This window comes from Ambystoma mexicanum, chromosome 7q (assembly GCF_040938575.1).
Source record: "Ambystoma mexicanum isolate Mex_15411 chromosome 7q, UKY_AmexF1_1, whole genome shotgun sequence".
NCBI lineage: Eukaryota > Metazoa > Chordata > Amphibia > Caudata > Ambystomatidae > Ambystoma > Ambystoma mexicanum.
The window spans coordinates 908,134,882-908,147,266 of NC_090941.1; the positions used below are offsets into that span (position 1 = coordinate 908,134,882).

General features: G+C 41.0%; 1 protein-coding gene across 4 annotated transcripts in view; it reads left to right on the forward strand.

Annotated features, from left to right (window-relative positions):
• DLG2 (discs large MAGUK scaffold protein 2) overlaps positions 1 to 12,385 on the forward strand; it is a 5,493,568-nt gene that overhangs the window by 1,321,966 nt on the left and 4,159,217 nt on the right. Inside the window, exon 1 of one of the 4 annotated variants that reach the window (XM_069639854.1) lies at positions 7,857 to 8,168. The exons of the other annotated variants lie outside the window; for them this stretch is intronic. Coding sequence (XP_069495955.1) covers positions 8,091 to 8,168 — 78 coding nt within the window. The 5' untranslated portion in view covers positions 7,857 to 8,090. Of the gene's footprint in view, positions 1 to 7,856; positions 8,169 to 12,385 lie in introns of those variants that run through there. 4 annotated transcript variants of the gene reach the window in all.

A 12,385-nucleotide genomic window follows, 5' to 3' on the forward strand; every position in this document is an offset into this window, starting at 1 on the left:
CCGATTACTTTTTCCTTCATAACTACATACTTCAACTTTATTGGATTTGCTCTGATTATCCAATAGAACTCTATGCAAGGTTTCTAAAGGGGTTAATGGTTGCTGCATATTTAAGGGAGAGTTATATTCATTAGAAGTCAGAGTGTTAAGATTCTTATTCCCACATATATTGCTTCCCTGTTGATTCCAAGCATTTTCCCTATCATTAATGGGGTCGTTTTGTAAGGGTACGCCTTACTCTGACACGTCCTTAAATATTCTGGCACCATAGAAATCTCGCTCTCTGAGGAAGGCAAACACTGCATCCCTCACAAGCTCGAGTTAAAGCAATTATTTCCACTGCCTGGGCAGAATTGCAGGGAATTATTCTACTTTCAAAAATTGTGTATAATGTGGTGATTGCATAGGCAGCAGCAGACGGGCAAGTGTATACCAGCAAATCAATAATTCCTTTGTCACTTATTTGGTGACCTAGATACAGTCACGATTGGTTTAATTGGTACAGGCCTCGTCTGGAGGAGGTAAAAGTTTGGCTGTATTCAAAGAATTCAAAGAATTGCATCTCTTAATTTTTATGTGGGGTGCAAATAGAATGAGCTTGTATCTAGTTAGCCGGGAAGATATGAGATGTTGAGTTTGTGTTCTATTCAGTAATATATCTACCGAGTGATGCACCACAATCACGGTTAAGGAGTGACCCAAAACCATGCCTTCACTTTGTTTCACTGAGTCAGCGGCAGCAGCCGCTGCCTTGAGACATTTTGACAAAGCCCATGCAACAGAGTCCAACGTGGAGTTAAAATAGCTCACACGGCCTGTTTTTTCCCCCATGTTCCTGTGATAAAACAGCCAAAGCACACCCATCCCTTTCATGCACAAATAACACAAACTCCTTAGTGTAGTTTGGTGTGCCCAAAACAGAGCGGTTTTGAGCATATCAAAAGCATCTTGACAAACTGTATCCGAAGGTAGAGGTAGAGCTATATCTTGCTTCATTAGTGCTAACAATGGTTTAATAAAAAGGGATACATTCAGAATCCATTGCCTGCAATAGGAAGCCATCCCGACGAAAGCTGTAAGCTCTTTCTGAGTGTTTGCTACTGCCATGTCAGAGATAGTTTTGTACCCTTTCAGCTGCAAGGTGCCCATCCTCCTTCTACAGGAGGTAACCTAAGTAGGCGACCTCCTGTTCACAATACTAGAACTTTTTCAAGGATCCCTTATGTCGGTTGTCAGCTAAATGTTTTAACAACAATATTGTACTATCCTGACAAGTGCTTTCTGAATCTACATCTATGTATTGTATTAGCATACAAGAGGAAGGTAATTCTAGTGCATCTAGTTGTTCCTTGAGAGCCCTACTGTAAATGCTAGGGCTTCTGGGTACCCCTGCTGTATTCTGGTGACAGGAAATGAACGTCCCCCAAGAGTAATGGTAAACAAATACCTGCTATCTGGGTGTATGGGTATGCTAAAAAAAATGCATTTTCCAATAGATCACTGAAAAATGAGTAGCCTGGGCAGGGATCATCATTAGAATGGTAGTGATGTCAGGAACAATGGGAAACTGGGGCGAACCAACCTTATTAATAGCGCTCAAGTCAAAAAAGAAATGGTAAGGTAAGGCATTGTCACCCTTCTTGTAAACAGGTAAAATCACACTATTACATGTGCTACCAGAAATTTCCTCAATGACACCATGATGTATGAGGTCAGAGACCATACTTTTAAGCACTTGCTCCCCTTCAACCAAAACTTTATTTTGGGGAATACGAGGCAATGTGGCACCGGTTTTCAAAACTATGCTCACTGGTTCAACATCTAAAATTGCAAAATCATTGTCATTGATTGCCCACAGATGTGTAGGTACTTGGTGTAGCTTGGTTTACTTGGGTATGGCAAAGCCATTATTTGGGAGGTGGCATTCCAATGGGAAGAAATTGTTAGGTATACTCCATCCGGAGAGCAGTACATTACTGCGTGTAACTTCTTCAATAAGTTCAGCCCCAGCAGATTTTCAGCACAGTTGGTTGTTAACAAAAGGGGACATGAGTCAGTAAAACGTCCTAGAGAAATGGGCACTGTGTGTGGGGTAAACTGTCCTCTGTGTTGGGCAAACCCTCCTCTCGATCCCCTTACAATTTGATGCAAAAGCACCCTAGTCTTTAAATCAATTTTTCTTTTCAATCTTTTCCTTCTCACTATTCATTCTATTCCCATAATACTGGGCCATATGTAGGACTTTGGATGGTATCTTAGTTTGCCAGGCACTTTCAGAGGCAGTGATTTGAGACTGAATGTCAGGCAATACTCCATGTCCAAATGTATCAACAAACAATCTTTTCCCTGGTTCAGTAGTCATATCCTGGCCGCTATAATCTGAAAAGACTTGCTTGAATTTATTAAAACATTAAATGGCTCATTCTGTTTTCCGTTGTGTTCAGGTGGTCAATTTATTCCAAACAATCATTTTCTCCGGCATCAATGACTTAAGTTTGTTTACAAGTCTCAGTGAACATCTGCTGAGAGCAATGCCCTCCGCTTGGGTGGAAACCGGTTTTTCAACCCCTTGCAGGTCCAGCCATCCTAGGTTAATTCTTAATTTCTTGAACTGAAATCCAGCGTAAAACAAACTTTTTGGATCAAATATCAAATATAATTTACATTCTTGATTTAAACCTGTGGGATCAAAACAACTGCGATCCTTTCCTTTCAGCAACAATCCTTTTATATTTACTAATCCGGCAGACCTTTAGTTTAGACAACCTTAAAGTTTAATCAGGAGAGCCCATTTGACAGGGGCTGTCACTCACAGGTAGTCCAGTGTGGCTGCACACAGATTTTTGACAGGAGTTGTCATTCACAGGCAATCCAGTTTTGCTGAGAAGGTGTTTTGCTCTTAACATTTCAGGACCTTGTAAATTCACATTGCTTTATTAGATTAAATGAATTTTAGGACGATTTTGAGTGTTGGACATTGTTATGTACAGGCATTTTGAAGTTTCAGCAGCAAATTAAATGTCATTTACAGGCAAATTTTGGAGTTTCACTTGCAAAGCGCTGCTTCTCCCTCTGCACTCTATGTTTACTTGTCATGGAGCCCACTGGTACTTTTTCTGCAGTTTGTGCTCTTTCCAACCCACATGCACCATGGGTGGCAGGTTGTGCAGCCATCTTTTTGTGTGTTGAAAAACATGTTTTTGGAGGTTTTGGCGTGCACAAGGGTTTTGCCGACATTTTATTGTTTCTCACACCATAGATAGCAGAGTGAGGATGCATACTATAGCAGAGTGGGTCAATACATCCCACAGTCAGCAACCCATATCACTCTTGCAGGAAATAAGAACTAGAACTCCCAACATGTCGTTTTCTCTGTTCTCGTTTAGACTGCCAGTACGTCTACACTACCTATGGTGTGTTAGAACCACAGCTTCACACATTCAGTCCTTTGCTTCTATCTTTGACTGTTAGCGCCCGTGTGTTACTGTTACATATTCCTAGAGCCTGAACTCACAGAATTCAACATTCTCTTCTCGACTGTCAGTGAATTTCCCTGACTCCAACAGCCTTCTAGTCTGACCACTCGGCAGACACTGCAGATTCCGCTATCTTATTGAGACCGGTAAACCGATTCCAGCTACTTCTATGCTTTTTTTGCCTGAGAAGAATGTTCTCTCCACATATCCTCGACAGTACACACTAAAAGCCTTTCTGCAAACATGAACAATATCGAACTTGAATAGATAAAAATAACTTTGCCTGAAAATATGAAATGTAAAAATAAGGAAAAATATCGAAGCATCAATATTTAATTTTAAAAATGTAAAATTAGAGCAAAGAAAAAAGAAACAAAATTATGACTGGGATGAGTTGAGCTTAGAACAGATAAGGTGGCCAGAAGGGAGATGTGATGGTGCTTGAGGGGCACGGTATGTCCACCCATTTTGAAAGTATAACTTCAAGACTGCAAATGGGTACATGCTAATAATGGGGAAGTATATTTGCCTGGTCGTGGTATGGTGGGGTTTACCTAGTCCCTATAAATCAACAAGAAATGTAAAACACATATTTGACAACACAACAATACATTTGCACAAAATGCGTTTCTTAGAAACAAGTAAAACAACACTAATAATGAAGTGGGTGAATAGTAAGCAAAGCGACCCACCCTTGATTATTCTGCTAATTTACAAATTCATACAGGTTTTGATAATGACTTGGGGGCTGCATGGACCCGATACAGGCTACAATTTGCAGGTAGTCTAATACATTTTGAGTACAATATATAATGGCTGGGTAGCGTCGTGCTAAGTCTTGAATCAATTTCTGATAGACACAAATAATATTTTTTTTATTCATTACCAATTATGCCTTTATTCTTATACCAACATTAACCAAATCCAGCACGTGTAACATGTTTCTCCCTCCCAGGGTTTTCTCAAGGCATAGAACACGTATTGTGTTTACACAGTTTCTTCAAATATTTACATTTTACACGTCTCAGTACAATTTACATTTCAAAATGTTCTTCAAATCTCAATCTACTTTACATTTCAACCCAAGTTCATAGTGTCCTATACTTTCATATGCATTACTTTGTAAACCATTGTTTTCACTATTTACACAATAACCAGTTTGATTCCATTATATTTGTTAGATACTCGTGTGCACTATTTGTAGACAACTATTTTCACTGTTTACACAAGAACCAGTTTGATTCTTCTTCCTATCAAAATGTTTTTCAATGCTTAATAAGCTTTTATTAATTTGAACATACATTTCCATCAGTTCTGTTTTGTATATAATTACAATTATTTTCCATAATTAAAATGTCTTTAGTACATATATTTATCTGCCTGGATATATGACTTACCATGGAACCAAGTTCCCCTTTGCATGGCTAAATCCAGATTATGGAGTTCAATCAGTTCTCTTACATCTTGTGCAATATTTTGCAAAGTACTTAGCTACAACGAATATATATAGAAACCAGTAATCCTATTTCATATAGAGATATTCTACTTGTTCATAATAACTTGCATTTTGTGATATTTAATTACCTGTGTGTTTGCTTTTAATCCACACAAACCCATTTTGGTATGTGGCTGTGGATCTTGTTCTATTTCAGGATATATCTCGTTACATTCTTGAATCTCTCCTGGATGATTATCCTTTGCAAATTAATGCAATAATTATCCTATTGGCTATTCTTCAGCCTATTTCTAGATAATTTGTATTACACATCTGCAAGTTTCTTTATTGCAGATCTGTTGTTGTGAGTATTTTTAGTATTAGCTAATACTCTCTTCATTATTGTTTACATTGTGTTTAGAGGATGTAATCTTGACCCTCTAAGAGATCTTTATCAATGTGCCATGTTAAATCCATGTCATTCGATAAGACAATTGTAATGCTAGAATTCCCCTTTAAAGTATATCATTTATCACAAGTATATCATTAACTGTGCTGCTTTTCCCCATATATGTTTTCAGTATTTAGTCCCAAGTAGGTTATTCAATCTGTTATAATACATTTTGTTTTGTAAATGTTCATCAGATTCCCATTTATATTCTGAAGACATGCTGTATCAATACCTGGCCTGTTCTGATTGAGCATTGACCAAGAGACCTCTTCATGAAAGGAGCTGTGGCCACTTTGTAGGCCAATGAAAATCCTAAACTTCTAGAAGGGATCTGTCTTTTGACGAGAACAGAAAGGTACCCTGGAGCCTCACCTCTCTCACATATGGAGATAAACTACAACTAAAAAAAATGATGGGTGGAAGGTTTTAAATGAATCTGAACCACTGTCACTGCTCTGGACAACATTCCATACCACTGTTTTTTTAGCCTGTCTGTTCCATTGCAAAAGGGGTCCAGCCATATGCAAATGAGTCAGGTACTGCCACCAAAGGTCGCAGCCCAACCCAAACTGCTAGGCCAGATCCAATCTGCACAAAAACACAAGCAACCCCAGACATGTTTCAGCCTTGTTGGGCCTCCTTCAGGAGGTGCAGCTTGGTTCCCAATGGGACAGCAAGCAAGGAACCCATATTCTGGGCATAGCCTCTCACACATATGAAGACAAACTACAAGCAAAAAAGTGTTGGGTGGAAGACCTTAAATCAATCGAACCAATGGCACTGCTCTGGGCAACCGACCATTTTTTAACTGTCTGTCTGCGCCATTGCAAATGGGGTCTAGCCATATGCAAATCAGTCAGGTACTGCCACCAATGTGAGCAGCCCAGCCCAAACTGCTATGTCAGTTCCCCCCTGCACAGAAACACATCACTTTCAGGACCTGCTGTTAGATTTAGCATTTCATTAACATAAAAGGAATTCAAAATACTAATAAAATACTATTCTCTTGCAATAAAATATATTTCTCATGGCAGTTGTCACTTCCTGAACACATGATGAAAATCTGGCTGCAAGTGAGCCACAATTACTGGGCCACTTACACCTAGATCACAGCTTGAGTCGTTTTGATAAGTGTGAGAAATGCATTTGGAAATGTTTGGGGAATACCCATTCAATAAGGGTTTGGTGGGTGCTCATCGTCTCAACCCCACAACCCCCCTGGGAATGTCCGCTGGTGGCGGTCTTGTATGCTCCCTCCCACCCCCCGCCTTTAGACGGTGTATGTTGCACATATATGTTTATGATAGTAACCTTATGACAGACGTAAGTCTGTTATACAAACATTGGCTATAACTTGGGTGCACGTCCATGTGTTGATACCATGCAATTAGCACTAGCATAACACTTTTTTTTTGTTTTGTAAAGATCTGTGTGAATCGGACCCTTACAAACTAGATGTATTCATACCTGATCAAAACATTATTAAAACCTTGATTGAAGCTTCTCGTATTCACAGACGTGCATCTCTCCTGGGAATCATTTGTTCAGACTTTGAAGGGGAAATGCTGAGCTAATGCACCAGAGTATTAAATTGTAACCTTAACAGTACACACAGATCACTACATTGCCAGTACAGCCCAAGCATTCACAATGAACAATGCCTGGATTTTTCTGTGTGCTCGCTTTGTGTTTTGGCAGCGATTACATAAGTGGAGTCAATTTGGAATGATATGGGGCTTCCTTACGAGTTTGGTGGTAATTTGGGTTAATCCGCTGAATTACTCACAAACTCAATCCCCGTCACTGACACTTGGTCCCTCGGATTTTACGGCAGGACTACAAGCAGCAGTAGGGCAGTATAATTTCCAATTTTTGGAGTCCATTGTACTCCACTGGGATTTTGGCGGAATTACCGCTGGTGGTAATTTTGCCGATTTTTGGAGGTAAGGTGACGGATTCACCTCCAGATTTTTGCTGGAGGTACATTTTCGATTTCAACACCAAACTCGCAGTGCAGCGGTGCAATAATGCAACAGTAAATCAATTACCACTGCGTTACCGCCATTTTTTACCTGCACCACCGTACTTGTAACGGATCCCACAGCCTTTTTCCTGTACTGAAAATAGTTTCTCATTGCAGGCAGACGATTTGTCCATTCGTTTCACGAGGAGGGCTATTTGCTTATCTGATGCACGCGCCTGCACCGTCCACATAGCGCAGAATGTCAATGAATTGTTGAATTGTACCAAGGCGCATGGTATCACAGTGCTAGTCCTACCGGCGTCATTGCCTGCTGCAAGCCCTGGAGAATGAAGGCGCTGAAAAGCCGCGCGCGGCAAGCAAAAGGTGAGCAGTCTGGGAGCCGGCTACACTGCAGCTCCCCCCCCCCCCCCCCCCCCCCCCCCACACACACACACGTGCACTGCTCTGTAGTGGCTGGTGACAGAGCTAAAGAGCTGCAGACAGGCGCTTAGCAGACTGGATGTGATCTGGATACTAAGAGGCATCGGCCGGGACCTCCTGCTGGCTCTATGTAAATAGAGGCTACCTGCAGCCTGCGTGTGTCAGGCATTTCACAGCAGCAGCAGCGGCAGCGTGACAGGACCTGCCGGAGCTTCTGCCTCGGAGCCCACCTCGCTGATTGTCAGCGGCGCGCGGGAGCAAACTTTCACGTGCGCAATTTGCGTTGTTTGCGCGCGGTGCTTTTGGGTTTGCACCCTTCCTGTCATGTTCGCGTCTATCTGGTATGCCAAGAAGCTGGGACGCAGGTTTGTGAATAACGCACGGAAAGCAAAACTGGAGAAGGTACAGTGTGCTCTTTCTATCTATCACTACGCCATTACCACCCTTGCCAAGCACCTACAGTGTGACGTCATGTTCCCGTGCATGCTTTGCTGTGTTTTGTTTTGAGAAAATACAAATTGGTTTGTGTAAAAATGGGTTTAAGTCATCAATGTTTTTCTTTCTTCCACTTTCCCTGTTCGCTACATCTAATTTCCTAAACTGAATGCCCTGTGTTTTCGTCAGAGAGCCCTCCTGATAACTTGTTGCTGTGCTGCGTTGTTTGTCAGCCACTGTGCTACTGTACTACAGCCGGTCTTGAAATGGCACATCCTTTTCTGCAACTAATGCATAATTGAAGAGGTAGCCATACCAGGATTACAGGCGCAGTAATTGGCCCAAGGAGATTTGCCCTTCTGCAGCATGAACACGGTGGCTCTTTTTCATTTAAAATATGATAACTTTTTTCATTATAAAAAGAGGGCCCCTTGGGAGAATGGCTTATTTCCTGACTCTCATACGTTTTGCAGTAGCCAAGGTCTTGTTTCCTATGTAGCCATGTGTGCATGTTTAAGCATAGATGCACATATATGGTCACGGTCCATTGCTATATTTGTGTGTTTACTGGTATCGGCTTCTGCAAATGTACTGTGCCTACTGGTCCCTGCAACATTCTTCTTTTCCTCCTCAGCTGTCCATTTAATCGATCTTAAGTGTGTTTTATTATCGTTATTTCGTGCCACAAGAACCCAGCAGCTGCCTCTGTATTCCATGTTCAGATAAAGCAGAAGCTGGGCTGTACTGCTTGGACATGTGTTGTATTGCAGATGTTTACAGAGCATATCATTTCACCTATTCCAGAATATATCAACAGACGTAACATGCAATACCTCACTGCCATAATTAAGAATTGCTTAGATACTGAATTTCGGATGAAAACAAATTGAACTAAAAGTTGACATTGCTTATATGGTGGGCCTGTGCTGCAGTACATGCATTACGTTGCTTCTTTGGTTTTGGAATGCCAAATATTTTATGCCATCTTTAATCATATGTGAAGATGGAAAGAAAGCAGGTTGACCAGCTTCGGCGTCATGAGGAACTCAGAACTGTATACCACAGTTGCAAACACTCATCCACATTGCCTGGAAGACTGTAGAGTGTACCAGCATGCCGCACTTCATCTATCGCACAAGTATATATATATAGAGTCTATCACAGTTGCAGACATTCATCCATGTCACTAATAAGTCTGGAGGAAGTACCACAGTTGCACACATTCATCCATGTCATGAGGAATTCCGTAGAGAGTACCACCGTTACACACATTAATCCAGGACATATGCAAGTCTGTAGAGTGCACCACAGTTGCAGACATTCATCCATGTCATGAGGAAGTCTGTAGAGAGTATGACAGTTGCGCACATTCATCCATGTCACGGGGAAGTTTATACAGTGTACCACAGTTGCACATGTTCATCCAGGTGATATGGAAGTCTGTAGAGTTCACCAGAGTTGCACACATTCATCCATGTCATGAGGAATTCCGTAGAGAGTACCACCGTTACACACATTAATCCAGGACATATGCAAGTCTGTAGAGTGCACCACTGTTGCACACATTAATCCATGTCATGAGGACGTCTATAGAGTGTACCACTTTTGCACACATTCATCGAGGACATATGGAAGTCTCTAGAGTGCACCACAGTTGCACACATTAATCCATGTCATGCGGAAGTCTATGTAGTGTACCACTATTGCACACATTCATCCAGGACATATAGAAGTCTGTAGAGTTCACGATAGTTGCACACATTAATCCATGTCACGAGGAAGTCTGTAGAGTGCACCACCATTACACACATTCATCCATGTCATGAATAGGTCTGTAGACTGTACCACAGTTCCACATGTTCATCGAGGTGATATGGAAGACTGTAGAGTTCACCACAGTTGCACACATTCATCCATGTCATGAATAGGTCTGTAGACTGTACCACAGTTCCACATCTTCATCAAGGTGATATGGAAGCCTGTAGAGTTCACCACAGTTGCACACATTCATCCATGTCATGAATAGGTCTGTAGACTGTACCACAGTTCCACATGTTCATCGAGGTGATATGGAAGTCTGTAGAGTTCACCACAGTTGCACACATTCATCCATGTCATGAATAGGTCTGTAGACTGTACCACAGTTCCACATGTTCATCGAGGTGATATGGAAGTCTGTAGAGTTCACCACAGTTGCACACATTCATCCATGTCATGAATAGGTCTGTAGACTGTACCACAGTTCCACATGTTCATCGAGGTGATATGGAAGTCTGTAGAGTTCACCACAGTTGCACACATTCATCCATGTCATGAGGAAGTCCGTAGAGTGTACCACAGTTACACACATTAATCCAGGACATATGGAAGTCTGTAGAGTGCACCACAGTTGCACATGTTCATCCAGGTGATATGGAAGTCTGTAAAGTGCACCACCATTACACACATTCATCCATGTCATGAATAGGTCTGTAGACTGTACCACAGTTCCACATGTTCATTGAGGTGATATGGAAGTCTGTAGAGTTCACCACAGTTGCACACATTCATCCATGTCATGAGGAAGTCCGTAGAGTGTACCACAGTTACACACATTAATCCAGGACATATTGAAGTCTGTAGAGTGCACCACAGTTGCACATGTCCAGGTGATATGGAAATCTGTAAAGTGCACCACAGTTGAACACATGCATCCATGTCATGAGGAAGTCTATAGAGATGAGAAGTACAAATAAGCAATTATTAAACGTTTGCTAGCACCCGCAGGCTATGCCGAGTGGTGTGATATGGTCATTTTAGATGAGAGCATGGCAGAAAAATACTATCAATAAGGAGGTCGATGTTGCAATCCTTACAATGGCCAAGAGAAGACAAGAAACACTTCTGAAAATAAATTCAAATTGATTTCCATACCATTGTAATTCATTTTCTTTTGCTCGCTTCTTCCCAACATAATGGTCAATATCTAAGGCTTTTTCTATAATAGAAGTAACTGTTCCTGAGATGAGCATTTCTAAGCTATTTTATTTAAACCTTCGTATAACCAATAAGCTATTAAACAAGTTGCATAATTAGAAAAGTGCCTATTCTGGTCTAGTAGCTGGAAGTCTGGTACCACCTTGCTCTTCTGCACATGATCAAGCAATTCATCTCGGGCTCATACGTTACAACTCCCGGTTGGTGGCAATGCCCTCTTTGCAGGTATCCCACTACGTCCCCACTGAATTCCATCCATCATACCAAAGCCCATCTAATAAAAAATAAATAAAACAGTTTTGCCACATCACGACCTTCTTCAGGGAGCTGTACTTTCGACCTTTCTAAGCCCGCATCACCTGTAACATAGTCTGGATCACATCCACGCCATTGAAAAACTAAGCAAGAATTCAGGGAAAATGACACAACATTGCTAGAATGGAAAACAAAAAAATACAACATCAAGACATCAATACAATGACGAAACCTGCAATGTAGCACTTCCTGGTAGAAAGAATAGGCTTGTGTAGCATATGGAACAATTGAGTTCTACTCAAGTCGAGGTGTTTGGATTCAGTGTGGATGGTCATGAGATCTGTGTGTATGTTGGTGCTGGTGTGTCTGTGTGTGTGTTTGTAAGTTACCTGTGTCTTTGGAATAAACCACGGTATGAGCGAGTTGGAATAGTGAACAACATGATTAAATAAGGCAGGATTATAAAGCAAAATTAGCCACAATGAGGGAAACGCTAAATTAAGAAATATATTAGGTAATTATTGAAGAAAAAAACAGCATTAGGAAAAAGTCACGAAGGGAGGAAAGTACCTTGGCAAAGAGCAGAATCTGGTCTTAAGTTCTAAAAATGTTCTCTGAAACATTGATCATTGAAGAATATGGGACTTGTAACCTGATAATGACAAAGCAGAGACGTGCAACATCAAGACAACTCATGACACTAATTATATTACAGTAGGCAGTTTGGGAACATCTTTAAGTATTTGTTAATTTTGCCAAACATGCACACGACAAACTATGTATTTATCATGAACATAGTGATCTACACTAAACTTGCCATCTTATGTTGAGATTTATGTTTTCTTTCCACTAAGAACAATCCAAAAACATTCCTTCTTGATGTTCTTTTGTGTGTAACTCTTCTGTGTGTGTTATATTATAAAACAACACATAAAATGAACACAATTTCTAAA